Genomic DNA, 24,025 nt, shown 5'->3' with positions numbered 1-24,025 from the left:
TGCGGATGTGAAGCGATACCTCATGGAGACCCTCCTACAAGTCATTGGGTATGATGGCTGTGTGGAGTGGCCTCCGCTCACCTGACCTGACCCCATTGGACTTCTTTCTGTGAGGTCACATCACACAGCAGGTGTATGCGACCCCTCCACCAACATTGCAGGACCTACGACCACGTATCACAGATGCTTGTGCAAACGTGTCCCCTACCATATTGCACAACGTGCAGCATGATACAGTATGCTGTGCAGAGGCCGGATGTGCATTGCAGCTGACGGGGGACACTAATGAGCGCCATTTGCGTGACCAGCATTCTATTTTTTTTTTCTTTTTGGGGGGGGGTCATGGGAGGTCATGGGTTTCGTATCATAGCATTTCTGTATATGCAAGGTGTGGATTCGTATTGAATTGATGATGCCCTACAATTATGTAATTCACTTTTTTTCTATAGCTCGTTCTGTTTTTCAGATATAAATGCTAACTCCGTTGTTTTCCACCAGGTGGCGCTATAGGTGGTTTCATTGTATAGCGCATGGCTACTTTACTATACCTAGACACCACTTCTATGCCTATAGCTGCCGCTGTTCTCAAGTTAATGGCGGTGGACAGGATATGGGTGGACGCACTGTATAAGAGCCCAAGCCACTCTGTAAAACGTAAAAAAAAAGACCTTTATAATTCTCACCTAGGTCTGATCCCATGGGTGTTGTTGCTCTCCGGCCCGGCACTCTGCGGCGAGCGCCGTCCTCCTATCCAGCACAGGCTGGCATTGTAGTCCTGCACCGATGCACACTTTTGATCTGCCCTCAGTAGGGCAGATCAAAGCACTGTAATGCGCAGACACGAGGAAAGGTTACAGATTGCCCGCGCATGCGCACTACATGCTGAGCATTGGCAGATCGAAGTGCGCCTGCGCCGGAGTGCAATGCCGGCTAGTATGCATGACGTGGGGATGCGTTATGCACAAGGGCTTCAGAAGGAGGAGGAGGACAGCGATCGATGCAGAGAGAAGACGCTACACCAAACAGCGGCGGCACCCATCAGATCGGATCACCCCCCTAGGTGAGTAGTATAAAGGTTTTTTTTGGTTCTACAGAGTGGCCTGAGCCCTTATATATGGCATTCCGGAATCCTGTATATATGGGCCCACTGCAGCTTATAGGGGTCAAATCTGGTGACAGGTTCCCTTTAACTTTACAGACAAGTAACTACTAGCGCAGTCCGTGCTGGAGGTCAGCACTGGCGACTGTCACCTAAATTTCATCGCAGCTGACCACTGCAGCCAATCACAGTCACCCCTGTAGTGCTGCGCGTGGAGGGGCCTGCACTGGACGCGCAGGAGGACTGTAAGGGAAGGTTATTTTTTTGAGCAATTCTTACTTTAAAAATATACTTTACTGTCGGACAATTCCCTTAAATAGGAAATCCCAATTTAGGTGATCCCTTACTGATCCCATCGTTAGGGCCGAAGTCGGAAATGAAGGGAATTTTGTTACTTACCGTAAATTCCTTTTCTTCTAGCTCCTATTGGGAGACCCAGACGATTGGGTGTATAGCACTGCCTCCGGAGGCCACACAAAGCATTACACTAAAAAGTGTAAGGCCCCTCCCCTTCTGGCTATACACCCCCAGTGGGATCACGGGCTGCTCAGTTTTAGTGCTAAAGCAAGAAGGAGGAAAGCCAATAACTGGTTTAAACAAATTCACTCCGAAGTAACATCGGAGAACTGAAAACCGTTGAACATGAACAACATGTGTACCCGAAAAACAACCAAAAATCCCGAAGGACAACAGGGCGGGTGCTGGGTCTCCCAATAGGAGCTAGAAGAAAAGGAATTTACGGTAAGTAACAAAATTCCCTTCTTCTTCGGCGCTCCATTGGGAGACCCAGACGATTGGGACGTCCAAAAGCAGTCCCTGGGTGGGTAAAGAAATACCTCATGTTAGAGCTGCAAAGACAGCCTTCCCCTACGGGGAGGTAACTGCCGCCTGCAGGACTCTTCTACCTAGGCTGGCGTCCGCCGAAGCATAGGTATGCACCTGATAAAGTTTGGTGAAAGTGTGCAGACTCGACCAGGTAGCTGCCTGGCACACCTGTTGAGCCGTAGCCTGGTGTCGTAATGCCCAGGACGCACCCACGGCTCTGGTTGAGTGGGCCTTCAGCCCTGATGGAACCGGAAGCCCAGCAGAACGGTAGGCTTCAAGAATTGGTTCTTTGATCCATCGAGCCAGGGTGGCTTTGGAAGCCTGCGACCCTTTGCGCTTACCAGCGACAAGGACAAAGAGTGCATCCGAGCGGCGCAGGGGCGCCGTGCGGGAAATGTAGATTCTGAGTGCTCTGACCAGATCTAACAAATGTAAATCCTTTTCATACCGATGAACTGGATGAGGACAAAAGGAAGGCAAGGAGATATCCTGATTAAGATGAAAAGAGGATACCACCTTAGGGAGAAACTCCTGAATGGGGCGCAGCACTACCTTGTCCTGGTGGAACACCAGGAAGGGAGCCTTGGATGACAGCGCTGCTAGCTCAGACACTCTCCGAAGAGACGTGACCGCTACCAGAAAGGCCACTTTCTGTGAGAGACGAGAAAGTGAAACATCCTTCAGAGGCTCGAAGGGCGGTTTCTGGAGAGCAACTAGTACCCTGTTTAGATCCCATGGATCTAACGGCCGCCTGTACGGAGGGACGATATGACAAAACCCCTGCAGGAACGTGCGCACCTGAGAAAGTCGTGCTAGACGCTTCTGAAAAAAAACACGGATAGTGCCGAGACTTGCCCTTTAAGGGAGCCGAGCGACAAGCCCTTTTCCAACCCAGATTGCAGGAAGGAAAGAAAAGTAGGTAACGCGAATGGCCAGGGGGATACTTCTTGTGCCGAGCACCAGGATAAGAAAAACCTCCACGTTCTGTGGTAGATCTTAGCAGAAGTGGACTTCCTAGCCTGTCTCATGGTGGCCACGACCCCTTGGGATAATCCTGAAGACGCTAGGATCCAGGACTCAATGGCCACACAGTCAGGTTCAGGGCCGCAGAATTCCGATGGAAAAACGGCCCTTGGGACAGTAAGTCTGGTCGGTCTGGTAGTGTCCACGGTTGGCCGACCGTGAGATGCCACAGATCCGGGTACCACGACCTCCTCGGCCAGTCTGGGGCGACGAGTATGACGCGGCTGCAATCGGATCTGATCTTGCGTAGCACTCTGGGCAAGAGTGCCAGAGGTGGGAACACATAAGGGAGCCGGAACTGCGACCAATCTTGCACTAAGGCGTCTGCCGCCAGAGCTCTTTGATCGCGAGACCGCGCTATGAAGGTCGGGACCTTGTTGTTGTGCCGAGACGCCATTAGGTCGACGTCCGGCACCCCCCAGCGGCGACAGATTTCCTGAAACACGTCCGGGTGAAGAGACCATTCCCCTGCGTCCATACCCTGGCGACTGAGGAAGTCTGCTTCCCAGTTTTCTACGCCCGGAATGTGAACCGCTGATATGGTGGATGCTCTGTCCTCCACCCATAACAGAATCCGCCGGACTTCCTGGAAGGCTTGCCGACTGCGTGTCCCTCCTTGGTGGTTGATGTATGCCACCGCTGTGGAGTTGTCCGACTGAATTCGGATCTGCTTTCCTTCCAGCCACTGCTGGAAGGCTAGTAGGGCAAGATACACTGCTCTGATTTCCAGAACATTGATCTGAAGGGTGGACTCCTGCTGAGTCCACGTCCCTTGAGCCCTGTGGTGGAGAAAAACTGCTCCCCACCCTGACAGACTGGCGTCTGTCGTGACCACTGCCCAGGATGGGGGTAGGAATGATCTTCCCTGTGATAATGAGGTGGGAAGAAGCCACCATTGCAGAGAGTCCTTGGCCGTCTGGGAAAGGGAGACTTTCCTGTCCAGGGAAGTTGACTTCCCGTCCCATTGGCGGAGAATGTCCCATTGAAGTGGGCGCAGATGAAACTGCGCAAACGGGACTGCCTCCATTGCTGCCACCATCTTCCCTAGGAAGTGCATGAGGCGCCTTAAGGAGTGCGACTGACCATGAAGGAGAGACTGTACCCCTGTCTGTAGTGACCGCTGCTTGTCCAGCGGAAGCTTCACTATCGCTGAGAGAGTATGAAACTCCATGCCAAGATACGTTAGTGATTGAGTCGGTGACAGATTTGACTTTGAAAAGTTGACGATCCACCCGAAAGTCTGGAGAGTCTCCAGCGCAACATTCAGGCTGTGTTGGCATGCCTCTTGAGAGGGTGCTTTGATAAGTAGATCGTCCAAGTAAGGGATCACCGAGTGTCCCTGGGAGTGCAGGACTGCTACTACTGCTGCCATGACCTTGGTGAAAACCCGTGGTGCTGTCGCCAGACCGAATGGCAGAGCTACGAACTGGAGATGTTCGTGTCCTATCACGAAACGTAGAAAACGTTGGTGCTCTGTAGCAATCGGCACGTGGAGATAAGCATCTTTGATGTCTATTGATGCAAGGAAATCTCCTTGAGACATCGAGGCAATGACGGAGCGGAGGGATTCCATCCGGAACCGCCTGGCGTTCACATGCTTGTTGAGCAGCTTTAGGTCCAGAACAGGACGGAACGAGCCGTCCTTTTTTGGAACCACAAAGAGATTGGAGTAAAAACCTTGCCCTTGTTCCTGAAGAGGAACAGGGATCACCACTCCTTCTGCTCTTAGTGAGCCCACCGCCTGCAGAAGGGCATCTGCTCGGTCGGGATGTGGGGAAGTTCTGAAGAACCGAGGCGGAGGACGAGAACTGAACTCTATCCTGTACCCGTGAGACAAAATGTCTGTTACCCACCGGTCCTTGACCTGTGGCAGCCAAATGTCGCAGAAGCGGGAGAGCCTGCCACCGACCGAGGATGCGGAGGGAGGAGGCCGAAAGTCATGAGGCAGCCGCCTTGGAAGCGGTTCCTCCGGTTGCTTTCTTGGGGCGTGAGTGAGCCCGCCAGGAATCAGAGCTCCTTTGCTCCTTCTGAGTCCCTTTGGACGAGGAGAATTGGGCCTTGCCGGAGCCTCGAAAGGATCGAAACCTCGACTGCCACCTCCTTTGTTGAGGTTTGCTTGATCTGGGCTGGGGTAAGGAGGAGTCTTTACCCTTGGACTGTTTAATGATTTCAGCCAATTGCTCACCAAACAGCCTGTCTACAGATAGTGGCAAGCTGGTTAAACATTTTTTGGAAGCAGAATCCGCTTTCCATTCCTTTAACCACAAGGCTCTGCGCAAAACCACAGAGTTGGCGGACGCCATTGAGGTACGGCTCGTAGAGTCCAGGACAGCATTGATAGCATAGGTCGCAAACGCAGACATTTGCGAAGTTAATGACTCCACTTGCGGCACTGCTGGACGTATGATAGAGTCCACCTGTGCCAGACCAGCTGAAATAGCTTGGAGCGCCCACACGGCCGCGAATGCTGGAGCAAACGACGCGCCGATAGCTTCATAGACAGATTTCAACCAAAGGTCCATCTGTCTGTCATTGGCATCTTTAAGTGAAGCCCCATCCTCCACTGCAACTATGGATCTAGCCGCAAGCCTGGAGATTGGGGGGTCCACCTTTGGACACTGGGTCCAGCGTTTGACCACGTCAGGGGGAAAGGGATAACGTGTATCCTTAAGACGTTTGGAGAAACGCTTGTCTGGATAAGCCTGGTGTTTCTGGACTGATTCTCTGAAGTCAGCGTGGTCCAGAAAAGTACTCAGTTTACGCTTGGGATACCTGAAATGGAACTTCTCCTGCTGTGCAGCTGCCTCCTCTGCTGAAGGGGCTGGGGGAGAAATTTCCAATAGACTATTGATGGCCCCTATAAGGTCATTTACCATGGCGTCACCATCAGGAGTATCCAGATTGAGAGCGGTTTCAGGATTAGACTCCTGATCACCCTCCTCTGTCTCATCATGTAGAGACTCTTCTCGCTGAGACCCTGATCCGCGTGATGACGTGGAGGGTCTCTCCCAGCGAGCTCGCTTAGGCTGCCTGGGACTGTCATCTGAGTCAGAGCCTTCAGCCTGAGATGCCTGGGACCCCCTTGAAGCACGGATTAACTCCAACTGAGGGGGACCGGGGAACATTGACGCAGCAGTGTCCATGGTCTGAGTGACTGGCCTGGCCTGCAAGGTCTCTAGGATTTTTGTCATAGTGACAGACATCTTGTCAGCAAAAACTGCAAACTCTGTCCCCGTCACCGGGACAGGGTTCACCGGTGACTCTGCCTGGGCCACTACCACCATAGACTGCGGCTGACGAAGTGGCACAGGGACCGAACATTGCACACAATGGGGGTCATTGGAACCTGCCGGTAGATCAGCCCCACAAGCGGCACAAGTAGCGTATACAGCCTGTGTCTTGGCACCCTTGCGTTTTGCGGATGACATGTTGTCGTCTCCTCAGAGCAATATAGGGTATACAGCCAAGAAGCGACCTTACAGTGCAATATATATATATATATATATGGTATAGAGAATATAACACTGTGGCACTAGTGGGGCCAGCACTAATGTGCTGCTTACCGCCCGCTTAACGCGGGTGTGTGGTCGCCAGAAATCCCTTGTCTGGGTCTCCCAGAGCCTGTGTCCGTTCTCCAGCCAGACTGCATGTAAGAATGGCTGCCGGCGTTCCTGTGGAGAGGGGCGGGCCCTGGGCGTGTGCAGACAAAGTGCGGGAAACCTGCGTCCCACTGTGCCTAGTGAGAGGGCTGGAGTATGTAAATAAGACTCCAGCCCTCGGCGCTGACTATAGAACAGCGTCTCTCCCTTTCCCTGATTGACAGGGTGGGGGCGGGAACGAAGCGGAGCTAGGCCGCAAAAGCCGGGGACTAGATTTATAAGCCCCGCCGTCGTAAAAGCACGGTCGGCGCTAAGTCCCCGGCGCACCACAAGTCTCAGCCGCGCCGCCGCTCCAGGGGCGGCCGGCGCGGCAGTCCCCAACACATAAAGTCACTCAGAGAAACTGCAGTGACTGTAAACCCAGCGCGCAGCGCTACTGTCCCCGGCGCACTAGCACACCCAGCAAGTCTGGAGTGTGCGCGGCCTGTCCATACGGGGACACAGAGTACCTGAATGTAGCAGGGCCTTGTCCCTGAACGGTACCCAGCTCCGTATCCAGCAGGTTCTATGGGTCTGTGGATGGAGCCCGGCCTCAGGGCTTGGGGGCCGGCAAGATCCCACTTCCTCAGAGCCCCTCAGGGGGATGGGGAAGGAAAGCAGCATGTGGGCTCCAGCCTCCGTACCCACAATGGGTACCTCAACCTTAACAAACACCGCCAATCGGAATGGGGTGAGAAGGGAGAATGCGGGGGACCTAGTATGGGCCCTCTTTTCTTCCATCCGATATAGTCAGCAGCTACTGCTGACTAAACAGTGGAGCTATGCGTGGATGTCTGACCTCCTTCGCACAAAGCTTGAAAACTGAGCATCCCGTGATCCCACGGGGGGTGTATAGGCAGAAGGGGAGGGGCCTTACACTTTTTAGTGTAATGCTTTGTGTGGCCTCCGGAGGCAGTGCTATACACCCAATCGTCTGGGTCTCCCAATGGAGCGCCGAAGAAAGTCACGTTCAGTGCTCGCTATTCGCAGCCCTCGCGCTACACATGGGGCACATAGCGCTTAGTTGAGATCTCTCGACAGTCGTATTTTGCCCTCCCTAGCCACATGACTCCGCCGCCGCTCCATCCGTGCCACGTACCTGGCAGGCCTTCAGGCTGAGCTTTATCTCCACCTGGCTGGTCTGACTCCCGACCCACATATAGACCTACAAAAAAAAAAAAAAAAAAGCATGAGAATAACTCCGGGGTCCCCCCAGACCGCGCTCCTCGCCCTCCCCGGGCCCGCGCTCACCTCTCTGCCGTTGTCCAGGAGCATGATGTCGTCATCGGCGAGGTCGTCCTGACAGAAGTCCGAGCATTTTTCAGACACCGAGAAGTAGCCCTTTTCATTGGAGCATCTGCGTGAAAAAAAAATCATAAAAAAAACCACTTACATTTATTTCTGTATACACTAATGTCTATGTGGACACTAATAGCTCCCTCTAGTGGCCGCTGCAGGAAACTAGAATCCAATTATTTATGATAGGAAGTGATTGGTAGCGGATGCCATGTTGTCTCCCCACGTACCTGAATAACCGGGAGAACTTCATATACTCGGCCTCCATATCATAGGTCTTCTGGCCTCCGATTCCCACCCAGAAGAAATTCTCTGGTTCCTCTCCTTCATCTATAACCTGATGGATAGAGGAAAGCTTCGTCACCCGCTACTCCCGTGTCCGAGTCATCAAAGAGAAGGGACCCCCCCAAAACATCCCCTCGAGCATCGCACCTGTTTACTATACGTGTCATCGAACATGGTGTTCATGATGTCCTCGGCGAGCTTGGCCTCATCGGGGTCCGCTGCTCGCCCCACCCAGGTATACACAATGCCCTGGTTATCAGTGCTTTCAAAGGGGACCTGAAAGATAAAAGGTGGGTGAAGAGGGATTGCGGTAAAGGGTCCGGACGAGGCACAATGGCTGCCGCGGCGGCCTCACCTTCAGGAGAAAGCAAAACTCGGAATTCAGTAAACTGCAGTCTGTGTTGATCTGGATGACCCTGCGAGGACGAGAAAAGGACAATGGTGAAGCCACAAGTACGAGCGATAAGGAGGTCCATGGCTCCGCCATATTGACACATGCCCCCGCGCCCCCTCACCTGGTGCACAGGGAGCTCCCGTTAGTCCTCATTTGGTACAGATTCGGCTGCAGCCCCACGTCCCTCATCTTCCTTTTCCCTTTGTGAATGATGAACTTTCTCTTAAAGTGAGAGAGGAACTTGGCGTTTTCTTGCTGCTGCGTCATCCTGACAACCTAAAAAAGAGGAAAGCGGAAGGATGAGGCTTAAAGGTGTCACGTGTCCCCAGGATAGGTGGGGGGTTATTAAATATGGGGGTCCGACCGCTGGGACCCGCAACCATCGGCAGAACGGGGCAGTTTTAATTCCAAAGTGGCGTGGGCAGGTGTAATGTGCAACCTCCGCTCCATTCATTCTCTATGGGAATGTTGGGAAAAATAAGTACAAAACGCGTCGGCCCCATAGAGAATGTGTGCAATGGTTAGAACAGTGCCCTATTCTGTGGACCCCGACTAATCGATAACTTTTTCTTACGGGACGACCCCTTTAAGGATAGGGATTTACCTCCAGCTTCCCAGGGAACAGGCTCTGACCCCTTTAAGGATAGGGATTTACCTCCAGCTTCCCTGGGAACAGGCTCTGACCCCTTTAAGGATAGGGATTTACTTCCAGCCTCATCGGGAACAGGCTCTGACCGCTTTAAGGATAGGGATTTACCTCCAGCTTTCCCGGGAACAGGCTCTGACCCCTTTAAGGATAGGGATTTACCTCAAGCTTCCTTGGGAACAGGCTCTGACCCCTTTAAGGATAGGGATTTACCTCCAGCTTCCCCGGGAACAGGGTCTGACCCTTTTAAGAAGATGGATTTACCTCCAGCCTCCCTGGTAACAGGCTCTGACCACTTTAAGGAGCTTCCCTGGGAACAGGCTCTGACCCCTTTAAGGAGCTTCCCTGGGAACAGGCTCTGACCCCTTTAAGGATAGGAATTTACCTCCAGCTTCCCTGGGAACAGGCTCTGACCCCTTTAAGGATAGGGATTTACCTCCAGCTTCCCTGGGAACAGGCTCTGACCCCTTTAAGGATAGGGATTTACCTCCAGCTTTCCTGGGAACAGGCTCTGACCCCTTTAAGGATAGGGATTTACCTCCAGCTTCCCTGGGAACAGGCTCTGACCCCTTTAAGGATAGGGATTTACCTCCAGCTTTCCTGGGAACAGGCTCTGACCCCTTTAAGGATAGGGATTTACCTCCAGCTTTCCTGGAACAGGCTCTGACCCCTTTAAGGATAGGGATTTACCTCCAGCTTTCCTGGGAACAGGCTCTGACCCCTTTAAGGATAGGGATTTACCTCCAGCTTTCCTGGGAACAGGCTCTGACCCCTTTAAGGATAGGGATTTACCTCCAGCTTTCCTGGGAACAGGCTCTGACCCCTTTAAGGATAGGGATTTACCTCCAGCTTTCCTGGGAACAGGCTCTGACCCCTTTAAGAATAGGGATTTACCTCCAGCTTTCCTGGGAACAGGCTCTGACCCCTTTAAGGATAGGGATTTACCTCCAGCTTTCCTGGAACAGGCTCTGACCCCTTTAAGGATAGGGATTTACCTCCAGCTTCCCTGGAACAGGCTCTGACCCCTTTAAGGATAGGGATTTACCTCAAGCTTCCCTGGGAACAGGCTCTGACCCCTTTAAGGATAGGGATTTACCTCCAGCTTCCCTGGGAACAGGCTCTGACCCCTTTAAGGATGGGGATTTACCTCCAGCTTTCCTGGGAACAGGCTCTGACCCCTTTAAGGATAGGGATTTACCTCCAGCTTTCCTGGGAACAGGCTCTGACCCCTTTAAGGATGGGGATTTACCTCCAGCTTTCCTGGGAACAGGCTCTGACCCCTTTAAGGATGGGGATTTACCTCCAGCTTTCCTGGGAACAGGCTCTCAAACTTCTTCTGCAGACTGAAGGTGAACGTCAGCCATCCCATGTTGGAGGCCTCTCGGCCCTGCCAGAAGTAGACCACACACTGGAAGTCTTCCTCCGGCTGCTTCTCCTCCTCATCCTCTTCCGCCTCGTCTTCGTCTCCATCTTCATGGATCTTCCTCTTCTTGCTTTGCTGCTGCTGTTCTTCCTCGTCTTCGTCACGATCTACCGGAATCCAATACCTGAAGGATCAGATCAGAGCTGAGCGCCTGCCGTGACCGGACTGGATCCACCACCCATGTATACGGCTTCTCCAATCACCTGCAGAGGAACACGTAGCAATCCTCCGTGTGGAAGTGGCCAAACTCTTCTTCGGGTAGACGGGCAAACTTCTTCCCCTCCAGTACGAACCCCTCCATCCCGTCCAGGTCTTCATTCCACTCCTCCGTAAGCTGCTCCGCCTGCGAGACAAAATATACCCAAATTCATGGTTGCGCTGCATTGTGAGCATTTCGAGATTGCTGGGAGTTGTAGTACCCCGCCTGGAAACTTCAACTATATGGGAGAAGAATGATGGACACAAGCTTGGCAAAGCAATTCTCACCTCTGACGCTGGCATTGGAGGCTGACGTGGCAGAAAGAGGGCGGTGAGGTCGGCCTTCATCTGGTCCTTCTTTTCTGCGTCCTTCTTCACCTTGCCCTGCAGCCCGCCGCTCTGCTCCACGCTCTCCGCGTTCCTGGTGTAGTCCACCTTCAGGACGTCGTCCCAGTTTCTAAACTTTGATTTGAAGACCTGGAAACGGGAGACGAATAAAAGGATCAGAGGACGGGTAGAGGCAGGTTTGGCTGCGGTCGGCCATGTTGGCCTCCGTACCTGACACTCCGTGCCCTCCAGGTTTCGGATCACCATGGAGTGTTTGGGTCGGTGCAGCATCCCGCACAGCTCCTGCCCCAGCTTCAGAGCGGCCGCTCGCACCAGACGAGAAGACTTTCTCCCAATCCAGATGAATATGTCTGTGTGACAGTCCAGGATGTAGACGGCCTTAGTGTCCAGCAGACTCTGAAGCTGCAGAACAGCAAAGAACGATCAGCCCCTCGAATGCATCTATATACTAATATAACGGGGCAGTATATAGGGGATGTGCCCTGTGTGGTGCAGTATATAGAGGATGTGCCCTGTGTGGTGCAGTATATAGAGGATGTGCCCTGTGTGGTGCAGTATATAGAGGATGTGCCCTGTGTGGTGTAGTATATAGAGGGTGTGTCCTGTGTGGTGTAGTATATAGAGAATGTGCCCTGTGTGGTGTAGTATATAGAGGATGTCTCCTGTGTGGTGTAGTATATAGAGGATGTCTCCTGTGTGGTGTAGTATATAGAGGATGTCTCCTGTGTGGTGTAGTATATAGAGAATGTGCCCTGTGTGGTGTAGTATATAGAGGATGTCTCCTGTGTGGTGTGGTATATAGAGGATGTGCCCTGTGTGGTGTAGTATATAGAGGGTGTGTCCTGTGTGGTGTAGTATATAGAGGATGTGCCCTGTGTGGTGTAGTATATAGAGGATGTCTCCTGTGTGGTGCAGTATATAGAGGAGGTGTCCTGTGTGGTGTAGTATATAGAGCATGTGTCCTGTGTGGTGTAGTATATAGAGCATGTGTCCTGTGTGGTGCAGTATATAGAGGATGTGCCCTGTGTGGTGTAGTATATAGAGAATGTGCCCTGTGTGGTGTAGTATATAGAGAATGTGCCCTGTGTGGTGTAGTATATAGAGGATGTCTCCTGTGTGGTGTAGTATATAGAGGATGTCTCCTGTGTGGTGTAGTATATAGAGAATGTGCCCTGTGTGGTGTAGTATATAGAGGATGTCTCCTGTGTGGTGTAGTATATAGAGGATGTCTCCTGTGTGGTGTAGTATATAGAGAATGTGCCCTGTGTGGTGTAGTATATAGAGAATGTGCCCTGTGTGGTGTAGTATATAGAGGATGTCTCCTGTGTGGTGTAGTATATAGAGGATGTGTCCTGTGTGGTGTAGTATATAGAGGGTGTGTCCTGTGTGGTGTAGTATATAGAGGGTGTGTCCTGTGTGGTGTAGTATATAGAGAATGTGCCCTGTGTGGTGTAGTATATAGAGGATGTCTCCCGTGTGGTGTAGTATATAGAGAATGTGCCCTGTGTGGTGTAGTATATAGAGGATGTCTCCTGTGTGGTGTAGTATATAGAGGATGTGCCCTGTGTGGTGTAGTATATAGAGGATGTCTCCTGTGTGGTGTAGTATATAGAGGATGTCTCCTGTGTGGTGTAGTATATAGAGAATGTGCCCTGTGTGGTGTAGTATATAGAGGATGTCTCCTGTGTGGTGTAGTATATAGAGAATGTGCCCTGTGTGGTGTAGTATATAGAGGATGTCTCCTGTGTGGTGTAGTATATAGAGGATGTGTCCTGTGTGGTGTAGTATATAGAGAATGTGCCCTGTGTGGTGTAGTATATAGAGGATGTCTCCTGTGTGGTGTAGTATATAGAGGATGTCTCCTCTGTGGTGTAGTATATAGAGAATGTGCCCTGTGTGGTGTAGTATATAGAGAATGTGCCCTGTGTGGTGTAGTATATAGAGGATGTCTCCTGTGTGGTGTAGTATATAGAGGATGTGTCCTGTGTGGTGTAGTATATAGAGAATGTGCCCTGTGTGGTGTAGTATATAGAGAATGTGCCCTGTGTGGTGTAGTATATAGAGGATGTCTCCTGTGTGGTGTAGTATATAGAGAATGTCTCCTGTGTGGTGTAGTATATAGAGGATGTGCCCTGTGTGGTGTAGTATATAGAGGATGTGTCCTGTGTGGTGTAGTATATAGAGAATGTCTCCTGTGTGGTGTAGTATATAGAGGATGTGTCCTGTGTGGTGTAGTATATAGAGGATGTGCCCTGTATGGTGCAGTATATAGAGGATGTGCCCTGTATGGTGCGGTATATAGAGAATGTGCCCTGTGTGGTGTAGTATATAGAGGATGTCTCCTGTGTGGTGTAGTATATAGAGGATGTGTCCTGTGTGGTGTAGTATATAGAGGATGTGCCCTGTGTGGTGTAGTATATAGAGGGTGTGTCCTGTGTGGTGTAGTATATAGAGGATGTGTCCTGTGTGGTGTAGTATATAGAGGATGTGTCCTGTGTGGTGTAGTATATAGAGGATGTGCCCTGTATGGTGCAGTATATAGAGGATGTGCCCTGTATGGTGCGGTATATAGAGGCGCAGTCGGCTCTGCTCCGTGGTGTAGTGCGACGTTCTCACCAGCCTCATCTCTGGCACGAGGTCGATTTTCGGTCTCTTTTTATGCTCCACACAAATCTTGTAGTTAATCTGTGGCAGCTCCAGATAACCCAGACCAAGTCCGACCTACAGGGGGCAGCAGAGGCTTATTGCAGGCGGCTCACATGTGATAGGGCAGCCATCTACACAACTACAGGGTGAAGTAGTAACGCCTGTGATTCACGTCCTGTTCCAATACCTTATAAAGTTTGGGGCGCAGCGGCTGGAAGTCCTCGGGGACCCAAGGTCTGATCTCGTCCGGCTGTCCCCCCAACACTTCCCAGAATTCTGGGGTCTCCTGCTCATCTGTAAGTAAGATGATCTCCGCCTTCCCCTTCCGCTCATTCTTGTTGATCTTTTCTGCAAACAGCCTAAGAAAAAAAAATTATATAATATATAGCACAAAACGTCAGCAGAGGGCCCCCTGCTGGCAGCATAAAAAGGCACAGAACTGAGTGCCCCCTGCTGGCAGCATAAATAGGCACAGAACTGAGTGCCCCCTGCTGGCAGCATAAATAGGCACAGAACTGAGTGCCCCCTGCTGGCAGCATAAATAGGCACAGAACTGAGTGCCCCCTGCTGGCAGCATAAATAGGCACAGAACTGAGTGCCCCCTGCTGGAAGCATAAATAGGCACAGAACTGAGTGTCCCCTGCTGGCAGCAAAAACAGGAACAGAACTGAGTGCCCCCTGCTGGTAGCAAAAACAGGAACAGAACTGAGCGCACCCTGCTGGCAGCATAAACAGGAATAGAACTGAGCTCCCCCTGCTGGCAGCATAAACAGGAACAGAACTGAGCACCCCCCTGCTGGCAGCATAAACAGGAATAGAACTGAGAACCCCCTGCTGGTAGCATAAACAGGAACAGAACTGAGCGCCCCATGCTGGCAGCATAAACAGGCACAGAACTGAGCGCCCCATGCTGGCAGCATAAACAGGCACAGAACTGAGCGTCCCCTGCTGGCAGCATAAACAGGCACAGAACTGAGCGTCCCCTGCTGGCAGCATAAACAGGAATAGAAATGAGCGCATCCTGCTGGCAGCAAAAACAGGAACAGAACTAAGCACACCCTGCTGGCAGCATAAACAGGAACCATATTGAACGTCCCATGCTGGCAGCATAAACAGGAATAGAACTGAGCGCACCCTGCTGGCAGCAAAAACAGGCACAGAACTGAGCACACCCTGCTGGCAGCATAAACAGGAACAGAACTGAGTGCCCCCTGCTGGCAGCATAAATAGGCACAGAACTGAGTGCCCCCTGCTACCAGCAAAAACAGGAACAGAACTGAGCGCCCCCTGCTGGCAGCATAAATAGGCACAGAACTGAGCGCCCCATGCTGGCAGCATAAACAGGAACAGAACTAAGCACACTCTGCTGGCAGCATAAACAGGAACAGAACTGAGTGCACCCTGCTGTCAGCATAAACAGAAATTGAAATGAGAAGCCGCTGCTGTCAGCGTAAACAGGAACTAAACTGAGCGGCCCCTGCTGTCAGTATAAACAGGAACAGAACTGAGTGCCCCCTGCTGGCAGCATAAATAGGCACAGAACTGAGCGCCCCATGCTGGCAGCATAAACAGGCACAGAACTGAGCGCCCCATGCTGGCAGCATAAACAAGGCACAGAACTCAGCGCCCCCTGCTGGCAGCATAAACAGGAACAGAACTGAGCACACCCTGCTGGCAGAATAAACAGAAAGAACTGAGCGCACCCTGCTGGCAGCAAAAACAGGAACAGAACTAAGCACACTCTGCTGGCAGCATAAACAGGAACAGAACTGAGTGCACCCTGCTGTCAGCATAAACAGGAATTGAAATGAGAAGCCACTGCTGTCAGCGTAAACAGGAACTAAACTGAGCGGCCCCTGCTGTCAGTATATACAGGAACTGAACTGAGCGGCCCCTGCTGTCAGCATAAACAGGAACTGAACTGAGCGGCCCCTGCTGTCAGCATAAATAGGAACAGAACTGAGCGCACTGTGCTGGCAGCATAAACAGGAACAGTAGATCACTTTTGATCTTTTGATATTTGACGCCATCTAGTGGCCCACACAGAACACACGCTGATGAAACTGAGCGTAGGTTTTTGGATAGAAAGGCTTAGTGAATGCTCCTTACCTGGCTTTGGTGGTGTTACTCAGCGAGGCTTGTGCTCCTCTCCAGATGTAGATTTCCAGGCCGTGGTCCAGGAGGAACACATACCTGAAACAGAAAGATTGCGGGTCACATACACGAGCACGCAACTCTCCAAATATTGCATCAGGAGGTGAAGGCACCGACCGGGGGTCCAGAGACGCGCCCTTTAATGGCACCGGCTCCAGGCGGATATTTTTCTTGCCGTAAATCCTGTAAAGTCTGGAGGGAGATAAAGAAAAAGATAGGAGATGTCAACCTATGTTCAAGAGAACAGCGCCTCCACCTGGACAGGATTATGTATATTCCCCTGAAGTGAATAGGAGCTGAGCTGCAATACCCAAAAATGGAAACTACCCAGTGTATGGAGCCGTAGTGCCTTCCTTTATACATTGCACGGAGCTGTAGTGCCCTCCTTTATACACTGCACATCATATGGAGCCATAGTGCCCTCCTTTATACACTGCACATCATACGGAGCCATAGTGCCCTCCTTTATACACTGCACATCATACGGAGCCGTAGCTCCCTCCTTTATACACTGCACATCATACGGAGCCGTAGTGCCCTCCTTTATACACTGCACATCATACGGAGCCGTAGTGCCCTCCTGTATACACTGCACATCATACGGAGCCGTAGTGCCCTCCTTTATACACTGCACATCATACGGAGCCGTAGCTCCCTCCTTTATACACTGCACATCATATGGAGCCGTAGTGCCCTCCTTTATACACTGCACATCGTACGGAGCCGTAGTGCCCTCCTTTATACACTGCACATCATACAGAGCCATAGTGCCCTCCTTTATACACTGCACATCATACAGAGCCATAGTGCCCTCCTTTATACACTGCACATCATACGGAGCCGTAGTGCCCTTTATACACTGCACATCGTATGGAGCCATAGTGCCCTCCTTTATACACTGCACATCATACGGAGCCGTAGTGCCCTCCTTTATAGACTGCACATCATACAGAGCCATAGTGCCCTCCTTTATACACTGCACATCATACGGAGCCATAGTGCCCTCCTTTATAGACTGCACATCATACAGAGCCATAGTGCCTTCCTTTATAAACTGCACATCATACGGAGCCGTAGTGCCCTCCTTTATACACTGCACATCATACAGAGCCATAGTGCCCTCCTTTATACACTGCACATTGTATGGAGCCGTAGTGCCCTCCTTTATACACTGCACATCGTATGGAGCCTTAGTGCCCTCCTTTATACAATGCACATCCCATAGTGGCCTACTTAACCAACAATAGGGGTGTCAGATCCCCACTGATCTGATAATGATGATCTACCCGGAGTTCTGGACAAGCCCTTAAACGGATTCCCAGCATGCCCTGCACAGGATGCTCTCTGCTGCCCCCACCTGGTGATGTACTGTGAGTCCTCCACTGTGTAGAAGCCGCTGGCCGAACCTCCTTCGATGTAAGAAATCTCGTTGTCAAACACCTAAAGATAAAAAGAGAAAAAGTTTTAAGAAAAAAAAAAAAAAACAAATTTTTTTTTTTATTTATCAGACAAGTGAAATTTGCTCCCCCCCCTTAACCCGTTACCTGACTAAACTCTTCGCTTTCGTCGCCCATCTCTTCCCGGATGGTGCGGCACTCGGCCCCCAGGTAGTTGCGCAGGTTGACGGCGTGGATGGCGGAGCAGGCCTTCTTATCCAGCGAGGCCTCCTGCCCGATCCAGTAATAAATCTCCCAGCGCAGGCTGCCGTTATCATCCAGGAAGGTCTACGGGAGGGAAAAGGAGTACAGCGCTGGAGATCACCGAGGGTGGGTTAGGACGGTCGTGAGTCAAGGTGCGTGATCTGGGACCCCCTTCTGATCACCAGAGAGAAAGTATGGATCCATTAAAAAAAAGGGGTACTCCCATCTCAGACACTTACGACATCTCCACAGGACCCCTGGGAACGGCTCAGCTATGTTCAGGGCTCCTATAGATGTCAATGGAGAGAGCTGCGACACAGGGGATCCCTATGAGAACAGTGGGTGCCTCAGGTGGGACCGCATCCATCAGACATTAATGGTATATCCTTATGTGATTGCATTAGGACCATGGCGTCGGGGTATACGGCGTATCCTCACCTTCAGCACAATGTAGCAGTCGGCTTCGTAGAACTTCCCGTGTAAAGCCTCGTCCACCTGGATAGGGATGAAGTTTTCGATCTGCCAGGCAGTGACTCCGGGGATCTGGCCGACGTCCTCGGTGAAGAACTCGGAGTAATCCAAATGTGGCTTCTCCAGCCCCTGATCCCACCGCCGTGTCTTCAGATCTGTGTATCTCATGTCGCCGTTCTCCTGCATGAAAAAAGTACAAAAAAAGGCACATAAACTACACCGCAGACGTATGGCCATATACGGGGTCCTTTATGTAAACTATGGGTGCAGCATTAGTCTCCATTTTTTTGGATGGAGCTTTTGGTGGAGTTTTAGCCCCCATTGGTCCTGGTGTCCTGTGACACTTCTGCTCACCTGGATCTTCTTGTTCTTCTCCTCAGCCACATCCGACATCCCCTTCAGCACCTGCTTGGCCTGGTCGTCCTTGGCCGAGTCCTTGCGTCGCCTCAGACGCATCTTACGGGCGGAGGAGTCCTTCGTTGCGCTCCCAGCTGAAACGTTTAGACACAATCACGTCACTAGAAAACCCCTACCCAGAACCGGAGCAATATGGAGCAGATGATGGAGAGGTCCACTTACCGCCCGCGGCGGCCGCAGCAGCAGCGGCGGTGGCAGGGGAGGCCCCCGCCAGGCGTAGCTGGTTCTGCAAGGAGAAGTCAATGTTGTAGAACTCCGAGGTGCGGTCCACGGGTTTGGGTGGCATCACGAGGCTGGGGTTCTCCCGCACATCCAGGACCTGGAAGGACAGAATTAATGCATTACACAAGAATAATGGAAGGCCGGGAGACAGGACCGGCGGCGAAAAGGTCGGGAGACAGGACCAGCGGCTCCAGAATAAGGAAAGGCCGGGAGACAGGACCAGAGGTTCCAGAATAAGGAAAGGCCGGGAGACAGGACCGGAGACTCGAGAATAAGGAAAGGTCGGGAGAAAGGCCCAGAGGCTCGAGAATAACGAAAGGTCGGGACACAGGACCGGAGGCTCGAGAATAATGGAAGGTCAGGAGACAGGACCGGCGGCTCCAGAATAAGGAAAGCCCGGGAGACAGGACCAGAGGCTCGAGAATAATGAAAGGTCGGGAGACAGGACCGGAGGCTCGAGAATAATGGAAGGACGGGAGACAGGACCGGAGGCTCGAGAATAAGGAAAGGTCGGGAGAAAGGCCCAGAGGCTCGAGAATAACGAAAGGTCGGGACACAGGACCGGAGGCTCGAGAATAAGGAAAGGTCGGGAGACAGGACCGGAGGCTCAAGAATAAGGAAAGGTCGGGAGACAGGACCGGAGGCTCAAGAATAAGGAAAGGTCAGGAGACAGGACCGGAGGCACGAGAATAAGGAAAGGTCAGGAGACAGGACCGGAGGCTCAAGAATAAGGAAAGGTCAGGAGACAGGACCGGAGGCACGAGAATAAGAAAAGGTCAGGAGACAGGACCGGAGGCACGAGAATAAGGAAAGGTCAGGAGACAGGACCGGAGGCTCAAGAATAATGAAAGGTCGGGAGACAGGACCGGAGGCTCAAGAATAATGAAAGGTCAGGAGACAGGACTGGAGGCTGGAGAATAATGAGAGGTCGGGAGACAGGACCGGAGGCTCGAGAATAATGGAAGGACGGGAGACAGGACCGGAGGCACGAGAATAAGGAAAGGTCGGGAGACAGGACCGGAGGCACGAGAATAAGGAAAGGTCGGGAGACAGGACCGGAGGCTCGAGAATAATGAAAGGTCAGGAGACAGGACCGGAGGCACGAGAATAAGAAAAGGTCGGGAGACAGGACCGGAGGCTCAAGAATAAGGAAAGGCCGGGAGACAGGACCGGAGGCACGAGAATAAGAAAAGGTCAGGAGACAGGACTGGAGGCTGGAGAATAATGAGAGGCCGGGAGACAGGACCGGAGGCTGGAGAATAATGGAAGGTCGGGAGACAGGACCGGAGGCTGTGACACCTACCTCCAAGTCTGGTAAGAAGTGGATAGCCTCTGGTAACGTCACCAGGCGGTTTTTATTTAGGACCAGCTTCCGTAACTTCCCGGATCTGATCAGGACAGATAAAATCCATTAACCCTTGATGTCTCCCAGTTCTCCCCTGGATCCCCCATAGACTGCAGCATTACCTGCACAGACTCTCCGGGACGAGCTCCAGGTTATTGTTCGATGCCATGAATTCCTCCAGGTTGCCCAGTTTGCCGATACCGGATGGGATCCCATCGAAGTCCAGCTTGTTGGAGTTTAGGTAGAGCTTCTTCAGTTTGGATAATTTGCAGATGACAGACTGGGAGCAGAGGATAAGCACGGCCCATTACCTATCGTCTACCCAAAATATGAGACTCCCACTGATCCCGAGAACAGAGCTCTAAGATGCCCCAATTCATTGTCTATGGGACTGCCAGAGACTAGCGCTCGGCTACCTCCGGGAAGACTCGTAGAGAATGAACACAGGGACGGTGGAGCACATGTGCGACCAAACGCTCCCATTCAGGACCTGATTATTGGGATGGGCGAGGGTCCCAGACGACCCTTGGTTTGGTGATGACCCTTCAGGGTATGGGTGCATTCATATGATCTCTTGGACATACCGGTAGTGAGGTCAGCTGGTTGCGGGAGAGGTTGAGGGTCTCGAGCTGGGTCCACTGATCGATGCACAGCGAGAGTTCGGAGATTTGGTTGCTGCTGAGGTTCAGGCGCTTCAGGTTGGTAAGTGTGTACAGGCACTCGGGGACCCGGCTCAGGTCATTCATGGACATGTCCACATCTGCAAATATTCCCATCATAGACATTTACCACTACTTTTACATTGATGGCCTAACCCTAGGATAGGTCATCAATGTCTGATCGGCCGGGGTGCCGGACCCCAGCTTATCAGCTGCTCTCGGTCCCAGCGGCGGCAGCAGGCAGCCGGAAATGCTCCATCTTCTGATAGCGGCCATGGCCGGGTACTACACATCTACCTCCCATTCTAATCAATAGGAGGCGGATGTGCAGTACCCGGCCACGGTCGCTATCAGAAGATGGAGCGGCGCCAGAACTGAGCATTTCCGGCTGCCTGCTGCTGCCGCCTCCGGGACTGGGAACAGCTGAGTGTCGGGCAGCGGTCGATCAGACATTGAGGACCTATCCTAAGGATAAGCCATCAATGTCAAGGTAGTGGACAACCCCTTTAAGCTTTGTACATTGTGTATCTGTATTTGGCAATGGTGGAGCTCCCATAGAAACAATGGAAATATTATTCGGGTCAGTGCCTAGAACCGATATCAGCCGCTTACCTACGAGATTCATAAGGCCTTCCAGGGATGTGGGCAGATTGCTCTGTGTCCGCTGTGTGTTCCGTATGTGCAGCGTCTGCAGAGCGACCATCGCAGGAAGCTGCCTGTTATCACAATAGAGAAGCCGTGGTTAGGACACGTCCCCTCGTCAGTAACCAGAAGCCCCCGAGCATGGACCGGACACCGGACCTGAGCTGGGCGTGCATCAGGGGGTTATTATTGAGGATGAGGGTCTGCAGGTGCACCAGTCTCCGCATCTGCGGGGGCAGACTGTCCAGCTTGTTGTCGCTGAGGTCCAGGTACAGCAGGTCCGTCAGGTTGATGAACAGCTGATTGGGAATGTTATCAACGCTGCGGAGGAAAGACAGAAAGACGTCACGCGGACATGAACACGAGCGATTCACTCACTCATCCAGTGTCCATCTGTCCCCGTCCCAATAATGTATCTCATGCCTAAAATAGCTATACCACATAAAACACTCTCCCCGGGACCATGGCCGCCCGAGTTCCTGTTTGTCTGCAGCGTTAACGTCTCATAAATAGCTCTGCAGCCAATCAGTGAGCTCAGCGGCTCGTGCCGTCTACATGGGCAGCACGACTCACGTCAAGATCGCAGGCAGTGACAGGTTCATGACGCCCGTGGTTTGGAGAACAAAAATCTCCCATCAGGTTCCCTATAAAGGGGTATTCCGGCCAGAACAAAGTATGACTTCTCCACCATGGGATCCCCCAATAATCACCAGAACCGGGCACATGGGGGGGCACAAGACCACTCTGCTGCATCAGTGCTGGACACATTGTATGGAGAGGCAGGAGGCATAAAAACCTGCGCCCCACCCAACGCCTCCAACCTGTGGGACGGGACGAGAATGGGACACAAGTCTCCTACGCCAGCCATCGCTATAGAGGTCACTGGTGGGATCTACACCGAATTCACAGATCAATCATCCTGTGGAGAGGTGAGGATGTGTGTGACCTGGAATAACCCTTTAAATTGATGGGTGTATGTATATATAATATGATAGGAAGGCCGTCCCTACAAAGAGGAGCCCGTACTCTGCTGCACCCTCTGTACCCCATACTCTGCTGCACCCCATGCACTCTGCTGCACCCCATGCACTCTGCTATAGCCCCCATACTCTGCTGCACCCTCTGCTGCGAACCCCCTGTGCTTCCCCCGCACTCGGCCGCGCACCCCCTGTGCTTCCCCCGCACTCGGCCGCGCACCCCCTGTGCTTCCCCCGCACTCGGCCGCGCACCCCCTGTGCTTCCCCCGCACTCGGCCGCGCACCCCCTGTGCTTCGCCACGCACTCGGCCGCGCACCCCCTGTGCTTCGCCACGCACTCGGCCGCGCACCCTCTGTGCTTCGCCACGCACTCGGCCGCGCACCCTCTGTGCTTCGCCACGCACTCGGCCGCGCACCCTCTGTGCTTCGCCACGCACTCGGCCGCGCACCCTCTGTGCTTCGCCACGCACTCGGCCGCGCACCCTCTGTGCTTCGCCACGCACTCGGCCGCGCACCCTCTGTGCTTCGCCACGCACTCGGCCGCGCACCCTCTGTGCTTCGCCACGCACTCGGCCGCGCACCCTCTGTGCTTCGCCACGCACTCGGCCGCGCACCCTCTGTACTTCGCCACGCACTCGGCCGCGCACCCTCTGTACTTCCCCCGCACTCGGCCGCGCACCCTCTGTACTTCCCCCGCACTCGGCTGCGCACCCTCTGTACTTCCCCCGCACTCGGCTGCACGTTTTGTTCCCCCCCACCACACAGGGGCAGCCATTCTGTGCCTATACAGTGCCTGCTGTAGTAAGACCTCTCGGGCTGTGTGTATGGAGGTTGGAGACTCCCCGTAATCCTCTGAATGGAGGCCGCTCACCTGTTGTGGCTCAGGTTCAGGACCAGCATGTTCTTCGCGTTCTCCAGCTCTCGGGGACACTCCGTCAGCTGGTTATAACTCAGGTCCTGTAATATATTTTTATTTCATGATCTTGTCCAGTCGTCCACACGGGATCTGACAGATGAGCATCTAACCGGGTCCCTGAACATTTGCATGTACATTTGGCTGCGGATCCCGCTGACGTCCACTAGGGGGCAGACTAGTATATGTCGTAGTATGAAGGTTTGTGCCGAGCCCTTTTTTTCGGGGGGTTTGCATCACCGGCCGCATTAGTCTCTTGCACCTACCAGTACGGAGAGGTCATCCAGCTGGAAGATGTCATCCGGGATCCCGGAATTCTTCAGGCTGTTGGCCCGAGCTACGATCGCCTGAGAAAGGAGAGGAAAGACAGTAACGGGGGCGAACGTGGATATAATGGAAAGTGCAGGTATCCGGGGAGAGGCCGCCCCTGAGGACTCCGGGGTCCGGGGATACTCACCCGCAGGCAGGGCAGGGAGGACAGCTCCCCGTGCAGCGTGGTCAGGCTGTTGTGACTCACTGACAGGTGCTCCTGGAGGAGAAGACACAAGTTACCAATCACATCGGCACAAATTTAAGGAACCACAACTTTCCAAATAGCTCAAGATCTCCTCCCGTTCTGTGTATACAGCTCCTCAGCTGACGTATGCGTCTCCATGGTAACAGACTACAAACAAATGTCCAATGGACATTATGGCACAGGCCACGTACCCCCCCTTCATGGCAGCGGGATCCCCTAATGGCAATGCCCATTCCAGCAGGATAAT

General features: G+C 52.7%; 1 protein-coding gene across 1 annotated transcript in view; it reads right to left on the bottom strand.

The window, feature by feature from the left end:
• Positions 1–24,025, bottom strand: part of FLII (FLII actin remodeling protein) — a 34,593-nt gene that overhangs the window by 1,984 nt on the left and 8,584 nt on the right. The window contains exons 3-29 of the mRNA XM_075318364.1: positions 23,719–23,790; positions 23,528–23,608; positions 23,220–23,305; positions 21,531–21,692; positions 21,342–21,445; positions 20,655–20,830; positions 20,193–20,350; positions 20,029–20,113; positions 18,666–18,822; positions 18,441–18,577; positions 18,054–18,266; positions 17,520–17,699; positions 17,333–17,415; positions 16,093–16,167; positions 15,931–16,014; positions 14,009–14,180; positions 13,792–13,896; positions 11,386–11,577; positions 11,116–11,304; positions 10,833–10,972; positions 10,507–10,753; positions 8,682–8,836; positions 8,522–8,582; positions 8,314–8,442; positions 8,112–8,218; positions 7,837–7,942; positions 7,685–7,750 (exon numbers count right to left, since the gene is read on the bottom strand). Of these exons, the coding sequence (XP_075174479.1) occupies positions 7,685–7,750; positions 7,837–7,942; positions 8,112–8,218; positions 8,314–8,442; positions 8,522–8,582; positions 8,682–8,836; positions 10,507–10,753; positions 10,833–10,972; positions 11,116–11,304; positions 11,386–11,577; positions 13,792–13,896; positions 14,009–14,180; positions 15,931–16,014; positions 16,093–16,167; positions 17,333–17,415; positions 17,520–17,699; positions 18,054–18,266; positions 18,441–18,577; positions 18,666–18,822; positions 20,029–20,113; positions 20,193–20,350; positions 20,655–20,830; positions 21,342–21,445; positions 21,531–21,692; positions 23,220–23,305; positions 23,528–23,608; positions 23,719–23,790 (3,522 nt within the window). The remainder of the gene's footprint in view (positions 1–7,684; positions 7,751–7,836; positions 7,943–8,111; positions 8,219–8,313; positions 8,443–8,521; positions 8,583–8,681; positions 8,837–10,506; positions 10,754–10,832; positions 10,973–11,115; positions 11,305–11,385; positions 11,578–13,791; positions 13,897–14,008; positions 14,181–15,930; positions 16,015–16,092; positions 16,168–17,332; positions 17,416–17,519; positions 17,700–18,053; positions 18,267–18,440; positions 18,578–18,665; positions 18,823–20,028; positions 20,114–20,192; positions 20,351–20,654; positions 20,831–21,341; positions 21,446–21,530; positions 21,693–23,219; positions 23,306–23,527; positions 23,609–23,718; positions 23,791–24,025) is intronic.

This window comes from Anomaloglossus baeobatrachus, chromosome 7, assembly GCF_048569485.1.
Source record: "Anomaloglossus baeobatrachus isolate aAnoBae1 chromosome 7, aAnoBae1.hap1, whole genome shotgun sequence".
Taxonomy (NCBI): Eukaryota; Metazoa; Chordata; class Amphibia; order Anura; family Aromobatidae; genus Anomaloglossus; species Anomaloglossus baeobatrachus.
Note: the sequence above shows the minus strand (reverse complement) of the source record. Positions and strands in the feature narration are given on the sequence as shown.